This window comes from Rhineura floridana, chromosome 8 (assembly GCF_030035675.1).
Source record: "Rhineura floridana isolate rRhiFlo1 chromosome 8, rRhiFlo1.hap2, whole genome shotgun sequence".
NCBI lineage: Eukaryota > Metazoa > Chordata > Lepidosauria > Squamata > Rhineuridae > Rhineura > Rhineura floridana.
Window position 1 is genome coordinate 108276954 of NC_084487.1, and position 16844 is coordinate 108293797.

At 48.9% G+C, this 16844-nt stretch overlaps 1 protein-coding gene across 6 annotated transcripts in view; it reads right to left on the reverse strand.

Annotated features, from left to right (window-relative positions):
* SLC2A13 (solute carrier family 2 member 13) overlaps positions 1–16844 on the reverse strand; it is a 218206-nt gene that overhangs the window by 154340 nt on the left and 47022 nt on the right. For all 6 annotated transcript variants that reach the window (XR_009764481.1, XM_061640334.1, XM_061640337.1 and 3 more), the window contains exon 3: positions 15520–15728. Coding sequence is in view for 5 of the 6 variants with exons in the window: in XM_061640334.1 (XP_061496318.1) it covers positions 15520–15728 (209 nt within the window). In the remaining variant the exon portion in view is untranslated. The remainder of the gene's footprint in view (positions 1–15519; positions 15729–16844) is intronic.

Genomic DNA, 16844 nt, shown 5'->3' on the forward strand with positions numbered 1-16844 from the left:
CTGGGAGGGACGTGATGGCCCACTCCTATGAAAATCACCTTTCAGGTGAGACCAATGGTACATTTTCCATAGGAGGTGGGCCATCACTACGGGATGTACCAAAGCAGCCCATACAGGGAGGGACCACCCACATGTTAATCCTCATTAAGAACCTGCTGCAACACTCGTCTGCCAAAGGAAGCATCGGCAGAGGCATAACGATCAATTTTATAATGCCTTATAAACGAGTGTGGGGAAGACCAGACTGCCGCCCTACAAATATCGGCAACAGGAGCATTAGTGGCAAAAGCAGCCGAAGTGGAAGCTGACCTGGTAGAATGAGCCGTTATACTAGCTGGAACTGACAGCTTCAGAGACTCATATGCTAAAGTAATACATGCCCTTAACCAACGGGATAAGGTAGAATTGGATACTTTATGCCCCATAGACCTTGGATGAAAGGATACAAACAGAGACTCCGTTCGTCAAATCTCTTGGGTCCTAGACAGGTAGGTCTTGAGAGCCCTCCGAACATCCAACGAATGCCAAGCCTTCTCGAGAGGATGGGTAGGATTCAGGCAAAATGACGGCAAAACAATGTCCTGGTTGCAATGGAAAACTGAGTCAACCTTGGGACAGAAGGAAGGATCAGTCTTCAGCACAACAGAGTCCTTATGGAAGACGCAGAGGTGTCGAGCAGAAGACAATGCGCCCAACTCTGAAACGCGTCTGGCAGATGAGATTGTGATCAGGAACAAGACCTTGAAGGACAGCATACGTAGGGGCACAGTCCTGATGGGTTCAAACGGAGGACGTTGCAAGGCCTGCAGAACTTTCGGCAAACTCCATGAGGGAAACCGATGGACAACAGCCGGAGAGCGGAGGGCGACTCCCCTCAAAAAACGTTTGATGAACGGGTGTGAGGAAATATGAACTCCAGGAGAGAACACTGAGAGAATGGACGACAGAGTGGACGCATGTCAACGTAGAGTGTTGGGTCGAAGTCCCATCATAAAGCCGCTATGGAGATATTGCAGCACCTGATGCATAGTGGCCTGAGATGGATCGTGGTGGTGTGACTGGCACCACTTGGAGAAAGCCACCCAAGTATGTTGGTAAATACGAGTGGTAGATGGTCTTCTCGAGGCCAAAATAATATCAATCACAGCGTCAGACAGTCCAGCTGACCTCAAATGTCCCCGTTCAAACGCCACGCTGTTAGATTGAGCCAAGTAGGGTCCTGGTGCCATACTGGACCCTGGGATAGAAGGTCTGGCCTGACTGGAAGTGTCCAAGGATCCATCATTGACATTGCCAGAAGATCTGAGAACCACGGTCGGCATGGCCAAAATGGCGCTATCAGAACCAGCTGTGCCCTCTCGGTTCGCACCTTCCTCAAGGTTTTGGCTAACAATGGTATGGGGGGAAAGGCGTACAAGAGGCCGTCTGGCCACAGTGTTGTCAGAGCATCCACTGCTTCCGCTGTTGAGTCCAGGTATCGGGCAAAGTACCTGGGAAGCTGGCAATTGCGACTGGAAGCAAACAGGTCGACTGAGAGGACGCCGAACCGACACTGGATACGATGGAAAGTGGCTGGATGAAGTTTCCATTCTCCCGGAAAGACCTGTTGTCTGCTGAGCCAGTCTGCTGTCACATTCCAAATCCCTCTGAGATGTTGTGCTTTCAGGGATTGTAGATGTTGTTCTGCCCAGACAAAGATGAGGGAGGCTAAGTCTTGCAGAGGACGAGACCTGGTGCCCCCCTGTCTGTTCAAATGTGATTTTACACACGTGTTGTCTGTTCGAATGAGCACATGGTCCAAAGGGAACAGAGACTGAAAATGACGTAGAGCTAAATGGACAGCCTTCAGGTCCAGCCAGTTGATGCTTTGAGTTTGCTCTGCGGTGGACCAAACCCCCTGGACGTACTGGGAGTTGCAGTGGGCGCCCAGCCGATGAGGCTGGCATCTGTGGTTACAACAGTCCTGCGGGGTTCTTTGAACGACGTGCCCTTGGAGAGATGTTGAACCTTGGTCCACCAGCGGAAGGAGAGACGCAGTGCGGGGCTCAAATGAGCTTTGCGATGGTTGTAGTTGGCAATGTCCTGTTGAAAGGGCAGCAGAGTCCATTGGAGATGCCGAGTGTGGGCTCGAGCCCATGGCACAATGTGGATTGTAGAGATGAACATTCCGAGCGCCCTGGCGAGAAGCATGACGTCTGCGGATGTTTGTTGCATCACGGACCTTGCGATGCTCATGATGGCAGTAATGCGATCTGGAGCCAAGAATACCATTGCCTGCAGGGTGTCCAACATTGCCCCTAGATGTAGTAGGCGTTGGGTTGGTTGAAGGTGGCTTTTGTCGAAGTTGACAAGCCAACCGTAGGCCTGCAAAACATTGAGGGTGATTGTTAAATGATGATGCGCCAGCTCCTCAGACTTGGCCCGTATTAGCAGATCATCCAGATATGGGTAGAGGTGAACCCCCTGGGTACGGAGATAAGCCACTAGGATGAGTAGCACTTTGGTAAACACTCTTGGAGCAGAGGAGAGGCCGAATGGCATCGCTCTATATTGAAAGTGCTGGTGGCCAAAAGCAAACCGAAGAAACTTTCTGTGGGCTATGCAAATGGGCACATGGAGATACGCTTCCTTAAGGTCGATAGAAACCAGGAAGTCTCCTTCATGTAAACTCTCTGTAATGGAGTGGAGTGATTCCATTTTGAACCTGCGATATGTTACAAAGCGGTTGACAAACTTGAGGTCCAATACCGCCCTCCATGACAAATCTCGTTTAGGCACAGCAAATAGGAGGGAGTACACCCCTTCCGACCTCTCAGTTGTGGGAACTGGCTCTATTGCCGCTATGTCCAGGAGGTGGTGTATAGCTGTCTGCATGATGCTGTGCCTGGCAGGTGCCCTTGGGCAAGGGGACAGATGGAATCTGTCTGATGGGGTTGCCCAAAACTCTATAGCATAGCCATAACTGAAAAGGTCCCTGATCCAGGAGACCGTAGTGAGGCGCAACCAACGGTCTCCAAAATGAAGTAATCTGCCACCTATGGGAAGTGTGTTAATACTGCTTGCGTTGGCGAGGACCTCCCCTATATGAGGACGATGAGTTGCCCCTGCGCCCTTGGTACTGACCTCTGCCCCGGAAGCGTTGGCTCCAGGAGCCCCTGAATGAAGTGGGGTCGTATGATCTGAAGTCGCGGCCTCGTCCTCCTGGCCGCGTTCCTCGAAAGGGCTGGTTAGAACGGAAGGGAGGAAATCGCCTGAAAGGCCTGTGGTCGATGTTCTTGACAGTGGCCAGAACCGGTTTGTGGGTGTCTTTGGGATCAACCAGCACTGCCTTTAGAGCTTCCTCGCCGAAGAGTAAAGATCTGGAGTAAGGAGCCCTGGACAGGTTCATTCTGGCCGCTGAATCAGCCTGCCAATGGCGAAGCCAGAGGGTCCGTCGAGCGACTATCTGAGCCGTCATGGCTCGTGCCCCCAATTGAGTGGCATCCAATGTGGCATCGGCTACAAAAGCTGCTGTCTTACGTAACTTTATCAGTGACCTTCTGAGAGCAACAGGATCAGGGTTAGTGTCCTCTAGAAGATCATCCAGCCACATCATAGCTGCTCTAGAGAAAATGGAGGCCGAAGCCGAGGCACGCATGGATAGGGCAGTGGCCTCGTGGTTTTTGCGGAGGGCAAAGTCCATACGTCGCTCTGTAGTATCCTTTAGTTGGGATTCCCCTTCCCTGGGCAAAAGAGAACGTGAAACGAGACGAGCGATTGGTTCATCTATGCCAGGGACGTCTAACTTGGTGGCAAAGTCCGGAGCCAGGGCGTAAAACCTGTCAGTCAAGTTCTTGAAGCGGCGAGAATGGAATGGGTGAGCCCATTCTTCAGAGGCCAATTTGGCAATTGGATCCGGCACCGGGATGTAGTGTTCAGTAGGTGCGGGGGATTTGAGGACCTTGGCCCCTTTTATAGTTGGGGTGGAAGAAGTTGAAGGCGCAGTCTGGAGACCAAGGGTATTAACTATTCTGCGTGCCAGGGGCTGATAGTCTGAGGCATTAAACAAGCGATACGATGTATCTTCCTCATGATCTGAATAGTCGCTCCAGTCGTCATCTCCTTCAACGTGGTCAGTGAAGGTTGACTCCTCCGCATACGAGGCTTCGTCCATACATCTGCCTCTGGCAACATCAAAGGGATTTGGGGAACAGGAAGGGTGAGCCTCATGACACGCACGTTGATTCATGTTGAGTTGAGGTAAGGCAGTGACTTGTGGTGGTGACTGCATTTGGGTGAAAAATGTCAGCATGGCTTGAAGTTGGGATAGGAAATCAGGGGACAGCTGTGGCCCAGTTGTGGCAGATGTTTGTGCCTGAGTGGCTATTGGAGCAGATGTTTGGGGTGGTAAAGCGGAGGGAGGCTGGTTAGGCGAAGGCCGAGTGGGAAAGCCGGCAAAATCTTCCTCGTCAGAGGAAGCAACAGGGGAATGAAATATATCGCTCATGTGTTCCTGAGTTGCTGCGGTTGGCACAGAGGCATAGCGCGGCCGCTTTGGTTTGCTGTGGCTGGAAAGGTGTTTTGTCTTAGCCAGTGCTTTAACGTGCTTAGTTTTAGTCGCCTTAGAATGTTGCGGCTTGGCTCTTTGTGACATGCCTGGCTGATCTGGCATCATATTGGCTGATTGCGACATGCCTGGCTGTTCTGCCATCTTATATTACCTTGGGTGCAGTACACGGCCACAGAGGGGGCAGGATGTAAAGACCCGAACTGGCACAGTGTACGACCACAGAGGGGGTAGGATACATTGGCAGATGGCTAAGTGCACGGCCACAGAGGGGACAGGATGCACTGTGGTATCAGCGTTAGTATAATATGGGCTGTAAAATATAGGCTGTATTTTAGGTTTGGTACATGGCCACAGAGGGGGCAGGATGTATAAAATATAATTCAGATTAGTGCTGTAGGCTGGATTTGGGCGTGTTACACGGCCACACAGGGGGCAGGATGTACAGAATATAATTCGGATTTAGTATAAGACAGCCACTGAAATTAAATCTCCAGCCTAGATTTAGTACAAGGGAGCCACTGAAATTAAATCTCCAGCCTTAATATAGGACAAGGGAGCCACTGAAGATAAATCTCCAGCCTGATAATACAGGCAGCCACTGAAATTAAAGCTCCAGCCTTGCTGATACAGTCGCAGTAGATTTGTATGAGTCAGCCACAGTAGATTTGTATGAGTCAGCCACTGAATTAAAGCTCCTGTGTGTAAGTAAGCCCTGTGTAAGTCTGTCTACTGCTCACATACAACACACATACAGTTAGCTTGCAGGGAAGGTATCCGTTGGTTAGTAAAGGGGTAACAAAAAAGGCGGGAATTTTGAATCAAACCAAAATGGCGCCCGGAAAAGAGAGCGGGAAAAAAACGATCCAAAAATGGCAGAGGGAGAAAAAGCAATGGCGGCCGCCTGGTAACGAACTGGGGGAAGGGCTGCCCAGCAGATTCTCGCAGGAGGATCCGCGGGGCCGAAAGCTGCACTAGCGGCTCTAAAAAACCCCAAGAAGGGGACTGCTGAGAGAAGCCTGTGTCGGAAGAAGGCGCAGGAGGCAAGCCGCAGTCGCCGCCGAGTACAGAGCTCCCCGAGAGCCGGAGCAACAGGCTCCGATGAGGCAGTACTCCGGCAGGCTAAAGTTGGGTGACGGGGAAAAAAGGCAGGGAGCCGCAGCCGCAAGCTCCCGCCTGGGAGAGAACCGCAGCCGCGGTCTCTCCAAGAGCTCCTCAGAGCGCTGCTTGAGGCAGCGCAGCACAGAAAAAAATAGATCCGCGAGCACCCGATGGAGAGCCAGGGGGGAAAAGCTCAAAAGTGGCGAAAAACGAAGAGAACCGCAGCCGCGGTCTCTGAGGAAACCCCCAGACAAGTAAGTAAAAAAAATTGAGATGAAAAGCTCAAAAAATTGACGAAAAAACTAAGAGAACCGCAGCCGCAGTCTCTGTGGGGAGCCTCAAACTTAAATGGAAAGTTAAACACAAAACAGAGAAAGGAAGGACTAGAGACAAATAACAAACAAATACGAGAGATTTAGCTAAATGCTACGTTATAAATCCAATCTTGTTCGTACGAAGGCAAGAATGAACTGGAGAGTGGGAGGGGCCTGACGCCCCTAGTCTTGACTTCAAAAACATTCTTGCCTTCGCACGATAGGTGGAGCTAATACCGCAGTGATGGCCCACCTCCTATGGAAAATCCTTGAAACTCATTAGCAATTATGAAGACAATTCTAATTTTATTACAGTATGTTAAAGTATGGGATCAAGTCTGATATTTACATATTAATTTTTTATGAAAAATAATGTTAGATGAAGGCACAAAGCTGTAAAAAGCATTCAGCTCACCAAGAAGGCATGCACAATAAGGAAAGTCTAAGCTAACCTGTATTCCCAGCAGTATTTACACATTCACTTGCACTGCGCCTAACAGCTGTAAGCAGCACTAACAAAATCTTATGAGTTGCAGAGTGAGGCATTTTGTTCAACTCTGCAATTCCTTTATGTATATACATACATTTGTTTTCAGGGTTCCACAAATTGCGGATAAGCAACCAGCATGGGAAATTCCCATCTGTATGAAGCAAAGTGCAATAACGACACCAGAAACCAAAGCAGTTGTACTAAGGGTTAGTAACGCTCCAAGTTTTTCCAAAGCTTAGCGTGGCAGATTCCCTGGCTTTGAGATGTGAGAAGAGTGGAAGCTGGCCCTCAAGGTCACATTAACCAAGTCAATATATGATGGGTTCCAAGTACCTCTGAAGCTCAGCACAAGATTGAGCCTCCACAGTGACTACATAGGGAAGAGAAATGACTGGCAGAGAACACAAGTTTTGATTGGCTACTAAGGCCAGCCAAAATTTGGAGACCCTGTTTCTACACATGTTCATTGTATATCTACACTTTCGCCAATTCCAGTGTCATATTCTTAATCTCCAAATCACAGTTTCAAGATCTGGAATATGGAATGGGCTTATACACTCCCTTTTCCTTCCTCAGGTTGCTGCATCCATGTTATTTGCATTGGGGCTATGTTTAGAGTCAATAAAATGTCATGATCTCGGACCACAGAAATATCAGTATGACAGCTGGTGTGTACGTTCAAGGCAATCTAAGTGGAAACATCAGCTTGATGTTTTCAAAGGAACTAGGAAACAAAACAAGTTCAATCAAATAGCTGCCCATAGATTTTACCGAGGAAGAAGATTTAAATAAGGGCAATGGAATGTACCAAGGTTTAACCACCAGTTATGGTCCCCTTTCCCAAAGCTGGTATTGAAAAAATTAAATGCAAGAGGTCCTGGACACATTCGTTTCATATCACATCTAGTTATTATTATATTATAAATTTATTTATACCCCGCCTTTCGGCCAAAAGCCCTCAGGGCGGCTTACAAAGAAAAATAAACACAAGTATAAAAATACATCAATGAAAGCAATACAGCAATGCAATTTATAATTTACAAAAATTAAACTAAATAACAAATAACATTATTAAGAAAAAAATGTCCAGGGAAGAAACTCAGAATAAATTACATACATCCACTGCTGCCCTGCTTTGGGACTGAGACGGGCACGGGTTTTCCCGGGCATGACATCTTCAGCCGGGCAGGTGAAATAGGAACAGAGGCAAGCATAGTGCCCCATCCAGATTCTTTGATGCCAGGAGCACAGAGCAAAGGACGGACAGTCCGTGGGCTAGGGCAGGGCGTGCCCATCTTCCCACATGGGGGCGAAGGAAGCGAGGCATCCTCCCTGAGGGTTTAGTCGTTGGGGGTGCAGGCGGGGTGAAGCTGATCCAGGCCGCTGATGCTGCTGGTGCTGGAGCTGCCGTCGCCCAGGTTGCGAGGCCTGCAGGGCAGGCTAAGCTCCGAGGAGCCGCCGGCGGACCTGGGCTGGCGTTGGGCTGTGCAGAGGCGCATTTCTCCTCGAGGGCCAGGCAGAGCTCCTTCAGCTCCAGGTTGTCCTTGGCCAGGCGCTCCTGGAGACCCTCCAGGCCGACAAGCTTGCGGGGGCAGGCAGCCACCTCGTCACACATGTGCTCCATGTGGTGCCCGAAGAGCTGCCAGTGGCACGCCAGGCACTTGGCCTAAGTTATGATCTAAGATAGACCTGACAATTAAACAGCTGTTCCTAGACAGAGATAGCCTTGCCATGGTAAGCCATGCTCTGATAACCTCTCAAATGGATTACTTTATGGTAGGGCCCATGAAAGCAGTCTAGAAGCTTCAATTGATGCAGGATGTGTTAAGCAGTTCAGCCAACCAGAATCCTGTGATGTGATTTTGAGGGATCTGCACTGGTTGCCTATATGCTTCTGGGTCCAATTCAAGGTGTTAGTGAAGACTTGCAAAGTTCTAAAACAACTTGAAACCTACATATTTAAAAGAACACCTCTCCTATACCAGTCTGCCTATGCTTTACGTTCTTCAGTGGAGGGGTTCTTCTTGGCATCCCACAACAGGATGGAACAGATCCTTCTCTTTGGTGGCACTCCACTTATGGAATGCCCTCCTCTCCAAGCTACCCTCTCCTCTCCCTTGGCTGGCTGGAGAACAAAGAGAGAGTTTGGAAGGAGTAGTCAGCTTCCCTAAGAGTATCAGTTTTCAAAGGAAGGAAGAAGGTAGATGATCACAGGTCATATATAGAGAGAGTTCTCCAGCTGACTAGGCTATCTCCCCTCAGGCATGCAGATTTCAACACCAAATTAGAGCTGCAATCTCCTACATTTCAATACTTTTAAACTAGAGTGGCCAACATATTAACTACACCACTTTAGACAGGTATTAATGTATCCAGTATCTGATTGGAAGCCACAAGACATCTCTGTGTGACAAACAGATCAAAAAGATTTTATCCAAAAAGATTTTGGCAGAACCCAAAACCCAGTTAAGATTAAAACCTAATTTGATTTTCGAATATACTGAGAAAGCATAAAGATAATGCACAGTGCAATCCTATGCATATCTACTCAGAAGTCCTACTGAGTTCAATAGGACTGTCTTGCAGAAAATATGATAGGATTTCAGCTTCTTTATGCTTTGCAGGATGCATTTATAGGAATATCTCCATCTTCCCCATTTTTTGTTAATTCTGAAACCATATGTTGGTACACCAGTTGATGGAAGCACATTAAGGGATCACTTAAACACCCAACGTCCTTAGCAAAAACAGTTTGATTAAGCAATTTTTTTAAATAAAGCTGCAGGCTGTAAATGGAGATTCCTTTAAAAAAAATTCAAAACAAGGTTTTGTTCCTCAGTACTGGTTTTAGTTTACTACAAAGTAACATGCACATCTGTGTACTGGTAAAAGATACTGATTAAAGTACCGATGTCTGCCACTGTAGAACTTTAAGGATTTTTAACCACTTGTTAGCTACTTATTTTATTATTTTAATTATATAAATATATACACACACATATACTCATTGTACTGATTTGTTGTATACCATGAGAAGCCTGCATAACAGGCAATACATAAATATTTTAATAGAATAGAATTATATTATATTATATATACAGAGAGAGAGAGAGAGAGAGAGAGAGAGAGAGAGAAAATGGAAATTTTACTCACTGTGAATTTCTATTTGTCGATAGTGCTGGAGGACATTCCTCAGTAGGGATGACTCCTCCTACTGGTCGTGACAGGCAGGGTCTCTAAGCTTCTTTGTAGCCTCTCCTGTGGGAGGAGTCGTCCCTCTCTCCAGACCGAACTGACAGAGCCAGGAACCCTCCTCAGGCCCCATATCCACATCTTCCCAGACGTCCCTAGAGTGGAAGCCTATACCAAGAGAAGCTGAAGAAAAGCGACAGACCAACACAGAACCAACGTGCTGGAGGACAGGTCACACATGAAGGAAGACACACAATACTAAACAACGTGTGCAAATGTAAGGCGCTGGCAGAAGCCCCAACTCCCCCACTCCCCCTCCCGCTCCAGAAGGTTGAAGCAGAGGAATGAGAGGTGGGTGGAATGTCCTCCAGCACTATCTACAAATAGAAATTCACGGTGAGTAAAACTTCCATTTTTGCTAGATAGTGCTGGAGGACATTCCTCAGTAGGGATATGACAGAGCAGTGTACTAGGACTCCAGGTGGGATTCCTCTAGCTAGGAGGCAACACCTTCTGAAGCACCTTCCTGCCAAATGCAGCATCAGCTGATGAGAATGAGTCCATTTTATAGTGCCTGATAAAAGTGTGTGGAGAAGCCCATGTAGCCGCCCTACAGATATCCATTATGGGGAACCCCCCCTAAACGCTGCTGAAGCCGCTGCCCCCCTAATTGAGTGTGCTGTGGTACCCAATGGAGGTTCCTTACCCAGAGCTTCATATGCATGTGCTATAGCCGCTCTGAGCCAGCGTGAGATAGAGTAGGTTGTTACCTTACACCCCTTTGATTTCCCAGAGAAGGCCACAAAGAGGGCCTCAGACCTCCTGAACTCTAAGGTACGATCCAGGTAGAAACGAAGAGCCCTCCTCACATCAAGCGAGTGCCACCTACGTTCCTGGGCACAGGAGGGAGCGGGGCAGAATGGAGAACCACTTTCTGCAACCTATGGAAAACAGAATTGATTTTAGGTAGGAATGCCGGGTCTGGTCGGAGGACCACCTTGTCCTGGTGGAACACGTACAGTTGAGGGTCCAAAGATAATGCCCCCAACTCGGAAACTCTGCGGGCCGATGTAATGGAAACCAGAAAAACTGTTTTGAATGTCAAGAGGTTCAGAGAGCAGGTAGCCATCGGTTCAAATGGCGGTCCTGTCAACGCCGTCAGCAACCAGGTAAGGTTCCAGTTTGGAAACCTGTGAATCATTGATGGGGAAACCAGCGTCACCCCTCTTAAAAAAAAAACATTTAAGGAATGGGTTGGAGGAAAGCGGGGGCCCCCCCAGGCATAACAAAATGCTACTAAGAGCTGCAGCTTGTCTCTTGATTGTGGTCGTGCTCAGACCCTTATCTAGGCCCGACTGGAGGAACCCTAGGGGACCCCTGATGTCTCGAGACCAAGGTTCCACTGTATTTGCAGAGCACCAGGACAAGAAAACCTTCCACGTGGACGAGTAAACCCAGTTCGTGGACTGTCTACGCGAGGCCAGTAGCGTGTCGAGCACTTTCCCCTTAAAGCCCTTACCGCTCAACCACAACCGCTCAGTCTCCAAGCTGTTAGCCGGAACAGCTCTGGTCGAGGATGGCAGACTGGTCCCTGAATCAGAAGATCCGTTCGAGAGGGTACCTGCCAGGGTGTCTTGACTGACATGTTCAGTAGGTCCGGAAACCAGGGACGTCGAGGCCAATGGGGTGTCACTATAATAAATTCCGCCTTCAAGGTCCAAACCCGCTGGATCGTGCGTTGTATCAGCCCAAACGGAGGAAAGGCGTACAGGAGGCCTTGTGGCCACGGTGTGACTAGTGTGTTTGTGCCGAGCCTGGTGACACGGATTTCTTGTGAAGAACCTGTCTAGCTGTGTGTTTGCGGGTGTGGCAAAGAGATCCACTACTGGTTCTCCCCACCTGCGCACCACCTGTTGGAAAACTTCTGGGTTCAGTTGCCATTCTGCCTCCTTGATGGCTGTCCTGCTGAGCCAGTCGGCTACAAAGTTGTTTGTGCCTGCCAGGTGTTCGGCCTTCAGCGAGGCAAGATGCCTCTACATCCATTTGAACAGGCGCTCCGCCTCGAGCATTAGGCCCTTCAATCTCGTGCCCCCTTGTCTGTGGACATAAGATTTCGCCGATGAGTTGTCGGTGCGTATGAGGAGATGCTTCCCCTTGATCTCTGGGGCGAAGACCTGTAGCCCCAGTCTGATGGCCCGTAACTCCAGTATATTTATATTGAGCTCCGCCTCCATTGCAGACCATGTCCCCAGGGCTACACTGTGGTCCAGGTGAGCCCCCCATCCATACAAGCTCGCATCTGAGCTCATGATTATGCGTGGAGGATCTTCCAGGCTGACTCCGTGGGCCAACCTCTGAGGTTCCAGCCACCACCGGAGCTCTGTCCGTACTGTTGGAGGCACGGAGACCGAGCGTCTGTGTCGTAGGAGAATTGCCTCCTGGTAGGGCAGAAGGATCTGTTGTAGAGCTCTTGAGTGAAACTGGGCCCACTGAACTAGGTCGTATGCCGACACCATGGACCCAAAAGCCGAGCTAGCCTCATCAGGTCCAATGCTGGTGCAGCAACTGCTTCCTGAAGCAACAGCTGAAGTCTCAAAGCCCTATCTTCGGTGAGCCTCATGCGGAAAAGTTGCATGTCCAGGATTGCCCCCAAGAGCGGAATAGTTTGGGATGGGGTCAGCATGCTCTGCTCCAAGTTCACTATGAAGCCCAGCCCTTGGAGCCATGATACAGTGAGATGGGTACCTGTGTGTGACTGGTCCCAGGATGGTGCTCTCACCAAGATGTCATCCAGATAGGGATCCATGCATATCCCCATTGTTCTGAGATGTGCCATCAGAACCCCCAGTACCTTGGTGAAAACCCTTGGTGCTGAGGAAAGGCCGAACGGCAAGGCCCTGTACTGGAAGTGTCTGTTGTTGTCTGCAGATTGGAATGTGTAGATACGCCTCGGAGAGGTCCACAGAGGTCAGCCATTCCTTTTGTCGACTAAGAAAAAAAAATTGAATATACCCCTGAGTTCCTCTCTGAGGGAGCTACTGGCTCTATTGCCCGGATGTTCAGCAGGTGCTGGATAGCTTCCAGGTAGCGCAGGTGCTTCTCCGGCCTTCGAGACCTTGGGGTGGGTCGAAACCGGTTGTGTGGAATGCGAAGAAACACTATAGCATATCCCATGGACACCGTGTCCAGCACCCATTTGTCTGAGGTGATGCCTCTCCAGGGGGGACAAACTCTAGAAGCCTTGCTTCCGCTCCGCGTGAGGCCTCTGGCAACCGCCAGTCAGGAGGAGGAGCCCTTTTGGACTCCCTTCTGAGGAGAATGGGGTGCCTCCCGGTTTAGAGGAGGAAGCGTGTCCACCCCCTTTGTCTTGTCTGCCCCAGCGAAGCCTTTTGGAATGCTGACTGCGAAATCTAGAGAGCTGTTTTGAGGAACAAAAAAACTGGTTCTGCCTGACCTTCCGTTCCTCTCTTCTGGCCATAGGGAGTGCTTTCTTCTTGTCCCTAGGTTCCACCAGGTGGGCCTCTAGAGGCTCCCCAAACAGCTTAGAACCTGAAAAAGGTAGGGCAGTGAGGCGGGTCTGTGACTCTGAGTCCACAGGCCACTGCCTGAGCCAAATGTTACGCCGTGCCACAGTGGAGGCAGCCATAGAGCGTGCTGCAAACTGTAGGGCATCCATGGATGCGTCGGCTGACAGGGCCGAGGCGTACGCCATTTTCTTTAACCCATCCTTTACAAATTTTGGGACATTGTCCCATGCCCCAAACTCTTCAGCCCACATAAAAACCGCTCTGGAGAAAACTGAGGAAGTGGCTGCGGCTCTGAAGCCTACTGCATCTGCCTCAAAGCTCCTGCGAAGAGCCCCTTCGACTCGCTTGTTGCACTGGTCCTTAGGCCCCCCCTCCCCTTCTGTTGGGATCACTGCAGAGCTAGCAAGAGCAGCAATAGGCGGGTCCACTGTGGGAAAACTCAGTCTTGCTATGATCCTGTCGGCAAAGACGTAATGTTTCTTTGCCACTTGGCAGGTGGCTTTGGTTTGCATGGTGATGACCATTCAGCATCCCACACGTCATCAAACACCTGGGGAAAGGGAACTGAAACCTGCTTAGTGTCCATGGAGGGGAAGGCCTTTTTTGCACCTGCCGAGGCTGACTGAGTGGGTGCATCGCCTCCCGCCTCAGCCTCTGGCAGTTGCAGCACTCTGCGGGCCTTGGAAAGGAGCGGCTGAAAAACCTCTGGAGCAAAGAGTCTGGGTTGCGTCTGGGTGACCTCTATTTCCTCACCAGAAAGCTCCCCCTCTTCCCTGTCCTGCTCAAGTAGTTCTTCAGAATCTGATAGTACCACCTGTGGCACAGGAGCCTGCCTGGGCAACTGTGCCTATGCCTGCCGATCCCGAACCATTGAGGATGAGGGACCTGCATGAGTCTGTGGGGAGGAACGCCTTGCTACCCCCCCCAACGTGCTCCTTGTCACCCCTGGGTGCATCCTTAGCTGGCTCACTGTGTAAAATGTAGGAGGGTGGGGGCGAGCCCCCCCGCCTCATGTCTTGATTGGAAAGGGAAGAGGACCTGGAGTGGCTGTCTCTTAAAGATGAGCTGCCATGCCTGTCCTCCCTGCTGGAGCCTGTGGAGTAGGATAAGCGCCTCCGCTTTCCCCTGTGGGGACGCTTCCTCAAATGTTTGCGCTTCTTACTTTTACGTGCGTGTGAGAGAGAGCCACTGACTTCAGAAGCAATGAGCTCTTTAACCCAGGTCATAAATTTGGGAAACAGAGTGGGGGTGAAAAACATCCATACCTTCATCTAGGAAATTCATCCCCCCGCTGTCTACGCTCTGGGACGGAGAGAAGACTGATTGCTGTGAGTCCTCTAGGTCCCTTGCCTCCCCCACGTGGCAGGGCTCTTGGCGGGAAGGCGGAGAGGAAGCGGGTGAGGCCATAATATGGCGGCCTTGACTCCCTGATGCTGAGGGAAAAGTGCGGGAATCACTTTACAGGCGAGCCGCGTTAGCGGGCGCCGCTCAACCCCCTGCTGAGACGTTCTCCCACGACGAGGCAAGCCTTTGGTGAAGGGGGGGAGCCAGGAGCCGCGATCCCGCTGAACGCAAGGGTTGCAGAAACGCGGCTCCGCAGAGCGAGGCGACAGACTCCCGTCTGGGCGGCTGCTGCTCTGCTGGTATGCTGCAGCTAGCCACGCTCCGCTTTTCTTCGGCCTCCTTTCCGACGCCTGTGAACCCAGCTGGGTTCAGCCTAGCCTCACAAACCCCAGCCCCATGGAGTGAAGGTAGGGAAGGAGAAGGAAACAGGCAGGGAGGAGAAAATTAGCATAAGAAAAAAACGCTAAGAGGAAGAATCAGAAAGCGAAAGAAAGAAGCTCTAATAGAGAGGAGAGATTAACTCTAGACCTTCACTGACCGCAGGCAGGGCCGGTCTGGAGAGAGGGACGACTCCTCCCACAGGAGAGGCTACAAAGAAGCTTAGAGACCCTGCCTGTCACGACCAGTAGGAGGAGTCATCCCTACTGAGGAATGTCCTCCAGCACTATCTAGCAAATAATAGTTCTGATTTGAAAACAAGAACATGCCATATGACTGTCGGGATGGTGGGGGGAGAAGAAAAAGTGCAGAATATACCATAATATGCTTTTTTCTACACAATTAATCTTATGTACACGTCCCTCGGAAAAAGCCACACTGGTCATAGTGAGACTTACTTTTGAGTGAAATTGCATAGGAACAAACAGATACTTGCTTTAATAGGCACCTTTAGCATGTACCTTTCAAATTAAACATATTTAAAGGAACCTATTAAAATGCTGCTATACAGTCACAGCCTGATTGTTGCTTAACAAACATACAAAGAAAACAGAAATCCAGCCTTACCTGCACCAACTTCTTTTTCTTCCTCTTCTATGTTATTCTTGATGCTATCATACTCTTCATCTATTGTTTGATTACCCCGCATTCGAGACAGAATTCTGCGTGCCTTTTGAGTCTGACCTTTCTGAATAAGCCAGCGGGGACTTTCAGGAAGGAACAGGAAGCCAACAAACTGTATTACAGCTGGAATTGCCGAGAGGCCCAACATATACCTGGGGAAAAGGAAAAAAAGTATTTTTAATGCAAATTTCTCAAAATTCTCTTCATACAGAACAGCAGGGGTTTAAGCTGCTTTCTGAATATGCTGCAATATTTCTCTAATTAAGCAGATGAAGGTAGCACAGTTTATATCCTGAGATTTCTGTAACAGCCAATTCCAAGAACTCTTGAGTAAGTTTTCAGATGTTCCCCAAGGACATAATTTTAACATCATTGTTTGCAGATCTGTTATTTCAGTTACTTTTTGATAAAATAACTTGGGGTAAGTTTATGCTATTTTATTTTGAGAACTACCATGTATCAAACAGCAACACCATTAAACTAATACAATTCCAGACCCATGAAAGACCGGACAACTACAGTGACATGATAGCTGAGCTAAAATATTCTCTCTTTAGTATGGATCTAATATAGAAGACAATCATAGTTGTGAACAGAGGACTTAGCTCATGATAAACATTGATAATTCCCTAGACCCTTGAATCATTAACTATTTTTCCAAATTGTCACATATTTGATTGCAAGTGTCTGTTTTAAGGTCTGTATTTATGATGTTTTGATGTGTTTTTTGCACTTTTGTTTGCCACCCTGGGCTCCTGCTGGGAGGAAGGGCGGGACATAAATCAAATAATAAACAAATAAACAAGTGTCCTTGTACTGCCAGTCCCAAGATACTCCAAGGTTTACTATACCAAAGATCTATAATAGGAGCCCGTGGTGGTGGTGGTTGGTGTGTGTGTGTGTTAATTGTTTGCCCAGTTATGATGTTCATACCCTTGAACAACAGCCCAGATTGATGCAAGGTTAGGAATACATATTAGCTAGGTTGATTTTAGACCATTAGGAACTGCTTGCCCCTTGGCTTATGTACACAGACAGTCAAATGTGTCTAGCTAGCCTGAGATTTTATTAGAGGATTTCTCTCAACCAGAAGTTACTGAAGGCAACCCCTTCGTAAAGCATATTGCTCAAATTATGTGAGAAAATGTAGAGGGTGGCCTTCTTAAAAATCAAACCAACATTTCCTAGTTAAAGGAGACAATAATATTATATGTTGATTATGCTGTTTGAATTTTCCATTTGCAAGTTTCATTCCCATTAGCTAAAAT